This window comes from Vombatus ursinus, unplaced genomic scaffold, assembly GCF_900497805.2.
Source record: "Vombatus ursinus unplaced genomic scaffold, bare-nosed wombat genome assembly UNPS02009835.1, whole genome shotgun sequence".
In the NCBI taxonomy this organism is placed as follows: domain Eukaryota; kingdom Metazoa; phylum Chordata; class Mammalia; order Diprotodontia; family Vombatidae; genus Vombatus; species Vombatus ursinus.
In genome coordinates, this window is record NW_020949613.1 from 25,191,070 (window position 1) to 25,205,572 (window position 14,503).

At 38.5% G+C, this 14,503-nt stretch overlaps 1 protein-coding gene across 1 annotated transcript in view; it reads right to left on the minus strand.

The window, feature by feature from the left end:
- The window catches only part of IMPG1 (interphotoreceptor matrix proteoglycan 1), a 188,754-nt gene that overhangs the window by 32,823 nt on the left and 141,428 nt on the right, over nucleotides 1-14,503 (minus strand). The window contains exons 13-14 of the mRNA XM_027852906.1: nucleotides 10,571-11,112; nucleotides 4,173-4,392 (exon numbers count right to left, since the gene is read on the minus strand). Of these exons, the coding sequence (XP_027708707.1) occupies nucleotides 4,173-4,392; nucleotides 10,571-11,112 (762 nt within the window). The remainder of the gene's footprint in view (nucleotides 1-4,172; nucleotides 4,393-10,570; nucleotides 11,113-14,503) is intronic.

The window sequence follows — 14,503 nt, forward strand, 5'->3', positions numbered from 1 at the left end:
AGTGCCTAGCATAAAGTAGGGCTTAATAAATAAGTGAACTGAACCGAAGGGACTGCAACCATTTCTACTGCCCTAGAAGTCCCCCCAACCCTACTTTGTTCCAATCAATCAACAAGCACTTATTAAGCACCTACTAAGTGCCAGGCACTGTACAGATACTGGGGATACAATGCAAAAGCAAAACAGCCACCCTCAAGGAGCTTACGTTCTATCAGGAGATATAACAAGCACATTTTATAGGTATATTCAAAACATATTCAAACAGATACAAAGTAACCTGGTGGAGCTGGGGTGTTAGCAGTGTCAGGGTGCAGGAAAGGATTCATGGACAGGTTGATGAATAATAATAACAATAACATTTATATAGTGTTTACTATGTTCCAGGCACTATGCTAAGTGTTTTAATAATAATAGTAATGGTAATTAACATTTATATAACACTTACTCTAGGAACATAGCAAACACTTTACAAATATCTCATTTGATCCTCATAACAACATAATAATAGCAAGTGCTACTATTATTACCATTGTACAGGTGAGGAAACTGAAGCAACTGGAGATTAAGTGACCCACAATCAGTAAGTGCCTGAGGCTGGATTTGAACTCAGGTATTTCTGATTTCAGTCCCAGTGCCCTCTTCACTGTACTACCTAGTTGCCTGCACTGCAAAGAAGGCAAATTGCTCCATCAGGCTATAAATGTGAGCACATACTATTGGAAAATGGCAGTGATCAATATAGGGTTACCACAAACCTTTAGTCTACAAAAAATGCAATATCTGCAAAGTGCAATAAAGCAAAGCACAATAAAATGAGGTATGCCTGTACCTCAGTGTTTTTTCATGTTACTTCTCATGTTCTTCATTGGTTTCCTGTTTCACAGATTATTATTTACTTATGTTATGAAAACGATGGGTAGGACAATATTGTCAGTATATTGTCAATAGCCAGAGTTCCATGGCCCTGATCCCACTATTGATTGGCACAGGAGTTTGACCTGCTCCATTTCTGTCATGGGCTGGTTCACCCCAACTTATGTAACCTGGTTGCTCCCCCTTTCTCCAAAGCTCATTATATTAATGCTGAACTCAGTGTAGACACTTAATTATAGCTACCACAGCAGCACAGAACTCCTTAGAGCACCAGCCTTAGCCTCCCTGGCAACTAAGATGACAGATTACCATGTCCAGCCTTCTCCCATGTTTATTGCAGGTAAACCACACAGAAAATGAAGGGATAAGCTTTACCTGGGATGATGTAGCTCTGTGGAAGCTCTTTTCGCTATACAATGTTCTATGCAGAACCTATACCCTTTTCTGATTGCTCAGGACTCGCCCTTTATCTCTGGACAATGGGACCCTGCAGTTCACCTCCTAACATCCTACTTTTCTAAACTCTGACATCAGGCTCAGCGCCCTATGAGCAGTATTCTGGTATGTGGTAAATGCTCCATAAATGCTTTTTTATTCACTCACAAGCCCAAATCTGCTGTTACCACCCCCTTTTCCCAGTGATATTATCCTGGCCCTATTCTCTTTTAGTCCCAATTATCTACTCTCTGATCCTTCCATTGTTTTTTGTTTTCTTTTCCATCCTTAATAAACTCTTAATTATCTGGGGGCTCTTCCTTTTTTGCTTATTCCATTTCCCCCATGAATTTGAACCTGGCTATCTCCTGAGGACTCCATGTTACCAGCTATACTCAAGATCCACTACAATCTGACTGTATAGCCTATATACTCAATCTTATCTCATGTTATTCCCCTTCTATGTCCTAGCCAGTCAGGACAATTATCTGTCCTCCATTTTTACCTCTTCTCTCATGTCTCCATGCTTTTGCTTTTGCTCTAGCCACACCAGTCCCTAAAATGCACCTCCTCTCCCCTTGCATTTTCATCTGTTGAACTGTTATTTTTCCTTTAAAAACTTAACTCAGATGCCACCTCCTCCATGAAGCCTTGTCTGATGCCCCAGATCATGATGATTTCTCCCTCTTCTAGACTGCTTCTGCACTTACTGTCTGTATAATTATCAACCTCTCTGAAGTGTTATGTTTAAAATATATCTATTTTCTTTCTCACCAAGTAGACTGTAAGGTTTTTGAGGGCATGGATACTTATACGTTTTTGTATCCACCAGGGTGCTTCCCTCACATAGTAGGTGATCAATAAAAATTTGAAGTCAATCTCCTGGCTTGAGGCATTTTGTTCCTTGTTTGTGATGGGGAATTGTCTTAAGATTAATGGTTCTTTGGCCCATTTTTTGGGTGATTTTTCCCCATGGATTCTTCCCATTTGGAGAAAAGCAAACCAAATTTCAGTGTTGAACACTGTTATATCTTGCTGGTTTTTTAAGAGCTCTATTTGCTAAAATGCAGTGGCAATTTAAAGAAGGCAGCACAAAGGCTGCCTCTGCCCAAGGTAAAGTGTTTCCCAACAGAGCCAACATTTTAGTTTTGGTCCAAGGCTCTGCCTCATCCCCTCCCACCCCCTCCTCTGTATTGTTAGTCAATAGTCTCATCACTGGACTAATTCATAGCCAAATAGAAGCTTTTGTTCATTTGTGAAACTGGTTGGGAATGATTCATTGCCAGTCAGAAATGTTTTTCACTTACTCCACTAAAGTCCTTCTCCAAGGCCTCACTCTAACATGCAGGTGACTGTGGGCTCTCAAGGCTATGGTGGCATATCACAAGCTCTGGCAGGTCCTATATTATTTCCTACAAATCGAAAGGCTTAGCTTGTGAATATGATAATGGATTGTGGGCCTTTTCTTCCAAGAAAAAGCCCAGACAAGTTCAGAGAGGCTCATTGCCAGAAGGCTGCTTACCAGGTGATGATTTCTATTTTTTGGGGGGATGAGGGGAGGAGATAGTTACTTGATATGCTCTTTACTAAGCTGAAGGAAATATGATTTGCATCTGTGATAATAATGACTCTCACAGATAGAGCACTAGATCTGAGTTTGACTCTTACTCCAGACATTTACTGGTTAGGTGACCCTGAGCAAGTCACCTAAATTCTCTGGGTCCCTGTTTCCTCATTGATAAAATGAGGGATTGGACCTGATGGCCTAAAAGTTCCCTTCCAGTTTTAAATCTGTACTTCTATAACAACCCTGTGAGGTATGTAGTGTAAATATTATAATTTTCATTTTATTGAAGAGTCAACAGAGGAATGGACAAATTAATTGGTCTCCTTAAAGTTATCTAGTTAGTAGTATTAGAAGAAATGGTACCCACAGGATCCCAGATCAGATTTTCCCTTCATGTAATCCCCAAATTTTTAAACAAAGTTCAAACTGGTCTCTAGTTAAGACAACTGCCTCATGCAGCAGCACACCCTGGTTTATTTATTTCTTGGCAAAATGCTTATTTGCTATTGTGTAGGCATATAGGCATAGGGGATAAATCCTCAGAGCAGGTAGGAGCCCTATATATTGATGCCTCTATATGGATGCAGACTTCAGGGCACAATGGAAATCAAAATTTAAACCCCATTTTCTCCCAAGATGCAGGGGACTTTTCTCAGGGTTGAATTCCAATGAATATTTTTTCTTTCCTCAGGATGCTGCCAATTCCATACTGAACTGTGTTATGAAAAGGCTATTCTGTTAGTTAAGTGTGAAATTGTAAACCTTTGTTTGGAAGGTTTCTTTGGCGTGAGCCCCCAGTGGTTGTTGCTTTAGAATTTCTGTAGAATGTAAATAACTGTGGCTATAGCCTACATATTTTGGATTTCTACTGTGCATTGCAAAAGTTTAGCTCTCAGGGAAAATTAAAGGTCTAAGGTTGTGAAGGAGCAAGTCTGTCCCCTCCCCGCCTTTTGCTTGCTTGATGCAATTTCTTCTCTTTCTAATTATTTAAGCCATAGCTATAGAGATGTGATTTGCCAAGTGTGATTACTGTGCTGTCTCAGTAGAGGGAAAAGACCATAGCATCAAAGATCTTCGATCTATAAAAAGGTCACCAATCTAACAGAAGAGACAGTAGAGGTTATCCAATCTAACCCCTTCATTTTTAAAGAGAAGACCCTGAACTCCAGAGAGGCCACTTAGGTTATAAGTGGTAGAGCCAGGATTTTCACCTGGGTCTTCTGAATTCAAACTAGGCACTCTTCACACTGTGTGACGTTACCTTCTTTCTCTGCCACGTTTCACATAAAGCTCTTACCTGGCTCAATGTTGAGAGAATAACTGTCTACGTGCAGATTGAGCTGTTGGGCTGCAGTGGAACAAAACTCCTCCAGTACACAATGCACTGCTTCCGTGATGTTGTAAGGGACTGACTTTGCAAACTTCATCTTACTATTCACGATCACGCTCCCATTTCTGAAGTTCAGGATCTCCAAGTGCTTAAATCCTGTAAGATTGGAGCGCAGATAGGGAAGCAGCTGCAAAGCAAAAAGTGAGTTTACTTTTAACTGTTTTCTAAGTGCCCCGTTGCTGTTAATTCCACTTACACTCATTTTTCATTACCTGTGGCATAAATTGTAAGATTTTTTTTTTTGGTTGGGGATTGATACTAGAGCGGAGCACTGTTACTTAGTGTTCTATTTGCCATGATTACACCCAATATTTACCTCTTTCTTGTATATGGAGATGGATGGACGGTAGTTTTCTTCATGATGGATTGTACAGAGTAATTTCATTTTTTTTCATAAAGAAAATACTTAGCAGCAAGACTAGAAAGTCAAGTTCAGTTAAAGATAATATAGGTACAATGTACTATATGAGGCAGAAGACCAGATTTCTTAGAATCCCAGTGAATGGGACACAGCACAAGTAAACTCTTAGAGAGCAGACACAATTTCATTATTTTTTTTGTGTTCCTGGAGCCCAACACAGTGATTTGCACATTTTTCTTCAGACCGTATTTGTGATTTCACTGTTTTAGGGAACCGTTAATGAGAAAATTCCCTTTACCAGTGCCTTTTACTTGCCCTGAAATTTAGAGTCTTAGAGAGCTGCCTGAGGGTTATGAGAAATGCTCACTGTTACACAGTTGGCATATTTCAGAGGTGGTCTTAGACCCAGGTCTTCTTGACTCTTTCTTGGCTAGTGAGGTTGAGTTTGATTTCTGAGAAAATTCTAGAACAGATCATTAAAGAAATGGATAGTCTAGATAGGGAAGCAGAGATTATAAAGAGCTAGCATGGCTTTATCAATAGTAGATCATATCAACCTCACTTCATTTCTTTTGTTTCCAGGATTGCAGGAATGATGTAGATGTAGTTCACCTAGATTTTTGTGAAGCTTTTGACACATATCTCATATTATCTAGATGACAATGCAATCAGATATATTCAGAACTGGTTGTACAATCAGTCTCAAAGAGTAGTTGGTTCGGTGTCACCGTGGCAGGAGGTCTCAAGGGCATACCCCAGGCATCTGTGCTTGGTTCTGTGGTATTTAATATTTTTTTTTATCAATGACTAGGACAGAGGCATATATAATATGCTTGCCCACTTTGCAGGTGACACAAACCTAGGAGGAATAGCTAACACATTGGATAACAGAGTTGTAGCTAAGACATTGGAAAGCAGTTGGGATTGATTTTTTTCTTTTTTAAATTTAATTATTTTATTTTTAATTTATGGAATAAAACAAGCATAACATATAAAAAGATGATTGCAAATGAAACTGCAAGTGTATTATGTACAACTTGCTATTCCTTTTAAATACATAATAAAGTTATCATGTAAATTTCTTCCCCCCTCCAAGATGGCTATCATACACACACACACACACACACACATATATATGTATCTATAATATATACATAGGTGTATATAGGTAATATTATTCCATACATGCTTCTACTTATCAGTTCTTTCTCTGGATGCAGATAGCATCTTTCTTCACATGTCCTTTTTAGTTAATTTGGGTATTTATAATAGTCAAAATTGCTTATTTGCTCAAAGTCATTCTTAAAGATTTATCAGGCTGGAACATCAGGCTGAATCTAATAAGTACTCAACAGGGATAAATGTAAAGTATTGTGCTTTGTCACAAAAACAAATCAGATCCACAAGTACAAGATTGGGGAGGTACGGATAGCTAGCAGTTCTGAAGAAAGTCTAAGGGTTTTAGTGGACTGCATGATCCCTATGAGTCTGCAGTGTAATAGGGTGATCAAAAAAACTAAACGTGATCCTGGATTGCATGAAGACACACAGCTTCTGGGAATGGGAGCTGATAATGCCACTGAATTCCACCCTTATCAAACCTCATTTGAAGGACTCTATTCAGTTCAGGGTGTGTTAAGAAGGGCACTGATAAGCTGCAGAGTGTCCAGTGGAGGTCAGCCAGGATGGTGAAGGGCCTTGAGTTCATGTCTATAAGGATCAATTGAAAGAACTGGGTCTCTTTGTCCTGGGGAAGAGAAGACTCAGGAGAACATGATAGCTTTGATTAAGTATTTGAAGGGCTATCACTTCAATTTGCTCTATTTAGCCCAGAGGACAGAACCAGGAGCAATGGGTGGAAGCTTCAAAGTAGCCAAATTAGGCTCAATGTCAGGAAAGACTTCCTAATGATGAAAGCTATCCAAAAGTGAAGTGGCTTGCCATAAGGGGTGGTGGGTTGACTTATCATAGAGGTCTTCCTGTAGAGGCTGAACTACCACTTACAAGGAATGTTATGGTGGGGATTCCTGTTGTGTATGAATAATACTAAATTGCAGTAGCTAGTGGCTCAGTGAATAGAGTGCTAGTCCTGGAGTCAGGAATACTTGAGTTCAAATCCAGCCTCAGACACTTACTAGCTATGTGAACCTGGGCAAGTCACATGATCTCTGTATGCCTTAATCCACTGGAGAAGGAAATGACAAACCATTCCAGTATCTTTGCCAAGAAAACCCAAGGATAGTATTGCTGTTATTGCTGTTGTTTATCCCTTCAGTCACATCCAACTCTTTGTGACCCCATGGACAACATCAATAACAACAAAAGACTAAATTTTATGGCTGTTGGAGGCCCTGCCAACTCTCAAATTCTGTAATTCTATCTACTATGACATGACCATTCCTTGAAGATAGTAGGCATTTAATAATTCCTTTATGAGTGAATTAATGAAGCAATATATCTAGAAGCATCCACTTGGAAATATCATGCCTTTTTATTCCTCCCTTCCCCTACCCTGTCCTAAAGATGGCTACCATTACACACAAATAGGTATACATTTATATAAAATTATTCTATATATACTTCTGCTTATCAATCCTTTCTCTGGATACAGACAGCATCTTTCTTCATATGTTCTTTATAGTTAATTTGGATATTTATAATAGTCAAGATGACTTATTTGCTCAAAATTGTTCTTAAAACAATATTGCTGTTACTATATACAGTGTTCTCTTCATTCTGCTCATTTTGCTCTTCATTATTTCATGTAAGTGTTTCCAGGTTTTTCTGAGAACATCCTACTCATCTTTTTGGATAGCACAATAGTATTCCATCGCAATCATTCCGTCACCACAACTTGTTCAACCATTTCCCAATTCATGGGCATCTGTGCAATTTCCAGTTCTTTGCCACCACAAAGAGAGAGATGCTATAAACAATTTAGAACATATAGATTCTTTTCCTTTTTCCCTAATCATCTCTGGAAATAGACTTAGTAGTGGTATTGCTGGGTTAAAGGGTACAGGCAGTTAAAAACTCTATGGGCATAATTCCAGATTGCTTTCCAAAATGGTTGGCTTAATTCACAATTCCACCAACAATGAATTAGTGTCCCAATTTTTCCACATCCTTTACGACATTTTTTGCCTTCCTCTTTAATCATTTTAGTCAATTTAGTAGGTGTAAAATGATATCTCAAGATTGTAAAATCAACAAAGCTTTAACATTTGCATTTGAAGTATTCTAGGTACTATTAAGGACTCTAGTAATTGTGTGAGGTATCGTATTTTTGTGTTTACCCAAAAGAGTGGTAAAGTGAGTGACAACAGGTAAAGATACTGGGCAGAAAAATACTAGGTTCAGATCTCAGCTTGTCCATTGACCAGCTCTGTGTGGCCTTGAGCAACTCACTGATACTTTCTGGGCCTCATTAGCAAAATGGGAATGACTTTTGCATGTGCCCCCTTTGAAGAGTTGTTCTGAAGAAAGCATTTTATGAATTGTAAATATATTTTATTAAATTAGGATAGGGACTGTACCTGTGATTTTGCTGTTATGGAGAGCTCCTTGATAAGAAAAACCCCTTCTACCAAAGCAGGTTTACATCTTCTCTGTGACTTATGCATAGAGCACTGAGAAGATTCTATTCTACTATATAAGTTCAGCAATTAGGACTTGATGGCCTCTAAGGTCTCTTTCAGTTCTGAATCTATGATCCTATTATAATTGGAAAGATCACTGGCCTAGTAATCACCAGTTGTTTGACCTTGGACAGACACTTGGGCCTCTCTTTCTTCACCTATAGAACAAGGCTGATGATTGGACTTCTAAGATGTATAAAAATTTATGTTCTTTCAAAAAAAATGTCCAAATCAACTCTTTCAAATGTAGCATTTGTCTGGTTCAACTTTAGAGCCCATTTCTAAAAAGACCCCAAAACTCATTTATATACTGCTTTGAAGTTTTTGTAGCACTTTCCTCAATATATTTGTGAGATGGGTATACAACTGTGATACCCATTTGATGGAGCTTAGATTGAAGCTCAGAGAGGAAGGAAGGAAATGAGCATTTATTAAGTGCCTACTATATGTCAGATACTGTGCTAAGCTCTTTATAAATATCTCATTTGGTCTTCACAACAACCTTGGGAGGTAAGTGCTATTATTACCCCCATTTTACAGCTAAGGAAACTGAGGCTGATCAATTCATGTTCAAGTCAAGACTCACCCTCGTGATGTCATTGGTCCTCTTCAAGAAAGAAAGATGTGCAACAACAGCAACATGTCAGGTCGCTTACCCAGAGTTACACACCTATGAAATGCCTTAGGTGGGATTCAGACTTGGGTCTTCTAACTCTAGACCCAGTGAACTATTCCCTGCACCACCTAGATGCCTTGAGCTTAGGTAACATGTCCAAAGTCACTTAACTGGTAAATATATGGACTGAGATTTGAATCTAGGTACCCCCAACTCTGTGTATGGCAAAGACTCTTTCCATTCCCTCATGCTGTATCTCTCAAAGATGTTTCTTAAAAACATCTTTTAAAAGATTTTTTTAAAAAAAATGCGTCATTTTTTGGCTTTTTGGCTTTTAAAACTCAGGCCATTTCATAAATTATAAGTATCCACATGGAGAACCTGCTGTCATCCAGGTTTTTGTTTTCATGGTTAGTCAAATTGCTATTTGAATTGTATAATAAAGTTGGTTTTATTATTTTCAGAAGTACTAGGGATTTGGTACATAGCCCATTGCTGTTTTTTTCTAGTAGAATATAACTCCTTTGAGAGGAGTGATTATTCCATTTTTATATTTTCAGAGGGTTACAGTGCCTTGCACATTGTTTTGGGGAGAGGGGGATTGGGATAGTTCTGATCCAAGATTTCATCAGGGTAGAAAACTCACTCTAGTGATGCAAATCTGCAACTGTTCTTTGACTTAGAAGCCTAGAGAGCTGTCTAAGGTACTGAAAAATTAAATTACTTGCTCAGGGTAACACACTCTGTGTGTATCAGAGGTGAGATTTGAACTCCGGTCATTTCAATTTTGAGGTCAGCTCTCTATCTACTATATATACCATGCTACCTTTGTTTTACACAGAGGCTGATAAATTATGGTTTAATTGACTTTAATTTTTCATATAATATTCTTAATGATTATGTCAAGACAAATTAAGAGAGATAAGCTTGATGTAAATGGAGTTGGTCTCAGAAACCTGGGTTCAAATCTAACGTCTGACTTATACTATCTTTGTGACCCTAGGCAAATCACCTATTGTCTCAGTATTTTAGGGAAATATCTAAGACTATGCATTGCAGAGAAGTCAAAAACTTGCATTTGTAGAGTTTCCTCATCTGAGAATTTCTTATCCTACTGAAATCATAGGTTTTATTACCTACCCCCAAATGGAATAAGAGGTTTTATGCCCCAGTGTCTGTGTTGCCATCTCCACCCAGGTCTGTATGATAGATCAGGGCGATCAACCATTTGAGCTCTTTTTGTTTGACAGAAATTTGGAAAAACCATTCAGTATGCATTTAATTGTGTTCAATCAAGCTTTGAACACTTTCTGTCAGATTTTCTTGAAGCCAACTTGTGGCATTACAAATTAGAAGGAACTCATTTATAAGCATTGTTTCTAGATCCCACGCTTGGTTCACTAGGAGAGCTTTGATTATTTTCTGGAAGCCAAGCTAGGCAGAAGTGTTACTAAATAGTCTTAAGTATGAATTTCATTTCATTAGACTGGAAGGCAGAGCTTGCCCTGGTTGTTTACAAGGGAAGCTCACTCGACTGATCTGATCAGAATGTCTTCCATCTGAATGCCTTCAGAAGCAGCTGTCAGAGGAGCATGTTTCTTCTAACCTGGACTGCTATCCAAGCCAGTGATTATATTATAAAGTAACAAAACAACAAAGCAACTGGAAGAATTTTAAGGAGTTCACTCACCAGCTGCATGAATTGTTGCTCCAGGTCTTGGTATTCCTGAGAACTCCTATTGAAGAGGTCATTAGAAAAGGGCACATTTGTGACTCTCAGGCTGAAGAACACTACTAATTCTTTCCCTTTTGTGGCTGTGGTCATAGAGCTAGTAGTAATGTATTTTAAGGTGGTGGTTAAGGTGGTGTCTACCGAGCTGGCTTCTGGGGTAAAAGCATAGCCAACGTCCACCATTGCCTCATCCATTCTGTCAAGCTCTTGGGTGCTGTCCTGGGTACCTGAAATGGGTGTGCTGCTTCCTGCAGTACCTGAGGAAATTGTGGTTTTGGAAATAGATTGACCATAGAAGGGACTGGCTACCACTGGAAGCAGAGTTGTTTGATCAATGGCAAATGTGCCTGCTTGTTCAGGTTGAGAGAATTCATTCCATCCAGTGAAAAATGGCAAAGATTCCATTTGGGTGGGAGATGCTGGGCTGAGAGTAAACCAAAGACTGCCTGTGGTTTCTACAGAAGCATCACCTGATGATTCCATTATACTTGGAAGTTCCCCTAAGAATATAAAAAGAATAAAGAACATTTCAAGTCAATTACGTATTAAAAATACAAAACTTTTTCATTTGAATTTTTAGAAGTGAATTCCTTGTGTTTAAAAACTAGAGCAACCATATATTTTTTCATCCATGTCCTATTCCCTAACTGTATATGTTTCCCAAGGATCTATCCTGGGCATCTTAATTTCTCTTTTTGTGTGTTTTCTTGATGGTTTCATCATGTCCATTGAGTTTCATTGTTATTTCTACATAGATGACTCCTAGATCCAAATATCCAGTGCTGGTCTCTCCTTAGCTCCAGTACTACTCTGTGTAGTGACTAACTCTTAATAGGTAATTAATGAGTCCTTATTGATTGCTTGTTTTTCTATTAACTTAATAAATAAAATTCATTTGGAATATTGTCCCCACAGATGGGGATTCTAGGATGTATGAATGTGTGGGTGCTATACATATTTGAATGAGAAATACTCATATTTAATTAATTTATTTATTATTTATTTATATTTTATTTATTTATTTATTTTTATTTATTATTTTAAACTTTTATTTAGTTTGAATCTGTGATTTCTTCAAGGTACAGAATTCCTGACATGGAAACTGCCCACCTCTGTAGGTCAACAATCACTTTACTGTAACTTTAAAAAATTTAATCTATGATTTCATTCATGTAGGGACTCCCTCTAGCAATGCAAAGTGATACTTGCTCTGAAACTTATCTTCAATGTTGCTTAGTAGGTCTGAGAAGTTAAAAGTCTTCCCCAGGGTCATAGCTAGTATGCATCACAGGCATAGTAGCTTGAACCCGGGCTTTCTTGACTCTGAGGCTGGTCCTCTACTCATTATACCAATCTGTCTTTCACTTTTATTATGTTTTCTAAATAACTTTTGTGAAGGAGCCATCTGGATTTTTCAACATTTAATGATCCTGTCACTTGACATTGACTGAAAATTTCAGTAGCAGTTCTGAGTTGCTTTCTTTGATCAGTTTCCACTGGATCATTGAAAAGCATTCCCCTGATATTGCAGTATTAGAGTCAATTCTACTTATCTGTGAGCCTGAAATAATAAATAAAGCTCTCACAGAAAGATGTGGTGGGTTATGAAAAATAGTCCAGCATTCATAAATCAAGTACACCACATACAGGTTAAAAGATTGTGTGGATCCAAATAGCAGTACTTCTGTTATTGCTACAGGGGGAACTTGGCAAATATCTGGGGGAATGGTATTGAAGTCCAGATACAAAGCATGATGAATGGACTGTCTGAATTCAGTGATGCAATCTCTGGCCTCTTCTGTCAGCTAATTTACTACAATGAGATCAGTAAAACTGAGGTTTTGAGTGATAAATAGATTTGAAGGGTGAAATAATATTAGTGGTTATTATTTTTGTCAAACCATTACCCATTTCTTTGCTGTGCACAGTCTACAGAGTGATACCCTGTTTACTCACCTCTGTAGTTTGTGCAACTGAGGAATGTCTTCACCTATGGAATTTATTCAGAAGTCTGTGAAAGGCTGAGCCCTATGAGCTAAACTGTCCTTGGGGACTGGAGGTTAACTGATACTGGAGGCTAACTCAAATTCCTATGGAAAAGCATTAGGAATAAACGAAATGTTTTATGACATCAGCATTTTGCTTTGGCTTCTTTGGGCCTTAGAAAACTGTGTTTCGGTCCCTCTTGGCAGCATATGATCTTTGGTCTTTTCTATTCATGCTTTGGGTAGGTGAAGTCTATGGCAGTTAGAATATTTACTGTTGCCTTTTTCACCCTGACTTTGCATGGGCATGACTCTAATTTGCTAGGCTTTGAATCATTCTGGAGTATCTTACATAATGCGTAAACTCTGACTGATTCCAAGTAAGTACTCCATTATGTTATCAGTTCTACTCATAAATAACTTTCATCACCTCACTTGATAATCTGAGTCTTTAAATGGTAACACCTAAACAGGTCCAAAGGTCAGCTGTTTTTCTCTCTTACTGATGGGTTATTCAGTTGTTTAAGCATGATTAAGCCAAGGCTCATTGCACTCTATTTTGCCTTCAATCAAAGTGACGGGTGTAGAAAAAGGCAAATTCTCTTTAGGTAAAACAGAATCAGACAAATCTTGCCTCAACTACTCTTGCCATGGTCAAATCTCTTCCATGCTTAAAAAAATTAACAACAACAATCATCACTTGACCTTATCAAACTGTCATCTTCTCTCAAGGTATCACCCACTCTCTCTTCCTTTTACAGCCAAACTCCTAGAAAAAAGTTATCCATATTCCATTCCTTCACTTCCTTTCCACTTACTAACTCTTTAACCAATGCCTTGAAATCTGGCGAGGATAGGTCACAAGGATGAATATAATCTGGCTTCCACCCTTCAACTTGAAACACGTCTCTCTAAAGTTACCAATGATCTCTTAACTGCCAAAATGAATGGCCATTTTTGGTCTTTATTCTTTTTTATCTCTTTGTAGCAGTTGATACAGCTGTCTACCCTCTCCTCCTACATACTCTCTCTTCACTGGGTTTTTGTGACACTGCTCTGTTTGTTTTCATCCTACCTGTGTGACTGTTCTTCCTCATGTCCTCATATCCTGAAGCTAAAAAAGAAGAATTGGCCAAGAGGGTTCGTGTGGCTTTGCTGGGTTATTTTGAATATGATGTCCCCAAATTAGGATATTCCTCAAGCCATGGGCTTCTTCTTCCTCTTTGGTGACCTCATAAGCTCCCATGCATTCCATTATCTTCTCTACATATTTGATTCTCAGATCAATGGATATTTAACTCTGGTTTCTCCTGAGATCCAGTCCCAAATCACCATCTTCTTATTAGACATTATGAATTAGTTGTTCTGTAGGCTCTCAAACTCAGCATGGGTAAAACATATCTAAAATACATTAGCTTCCCCATTAAAATCCATTACTCTCCATAACTTCCATATTTCGGTCAATGACACTGCTATCCTTCCAGTCCTAGTGGTTTGCAATCTCAAAGTCATCCCTAACTCTATCCTCCTTTATTCCACATGGCCAATTAGTAGCCAAGTCTTCTCAATACTACCTCTGCAATGTGTCTTGCACCCATTTCCTCTCTACTTTCTCAGCTAGTTTTAGCCCTCTATTGTGAAACAGAATCTATTAATTGGTTTCCCTGACTCAAGTCTATCCCTTCTCCAGGCCACCTCCTACATGATTGCCAAGGTGTTATTGCTGAAGAACAGTTCTGAATATGCCACTCCCTTGCTCAATAAACTCCAGTGACTCCCCTATTACCTCTTGGATCAAATACAGCCTCCTCTGTGTGGCATTTAAATTCTTCATGACCTGGCTCCAATCCACCTTTTTAGATTTGTTATACATAATTCCTCTTCAGTCTCTTTTCTATCTAGACCT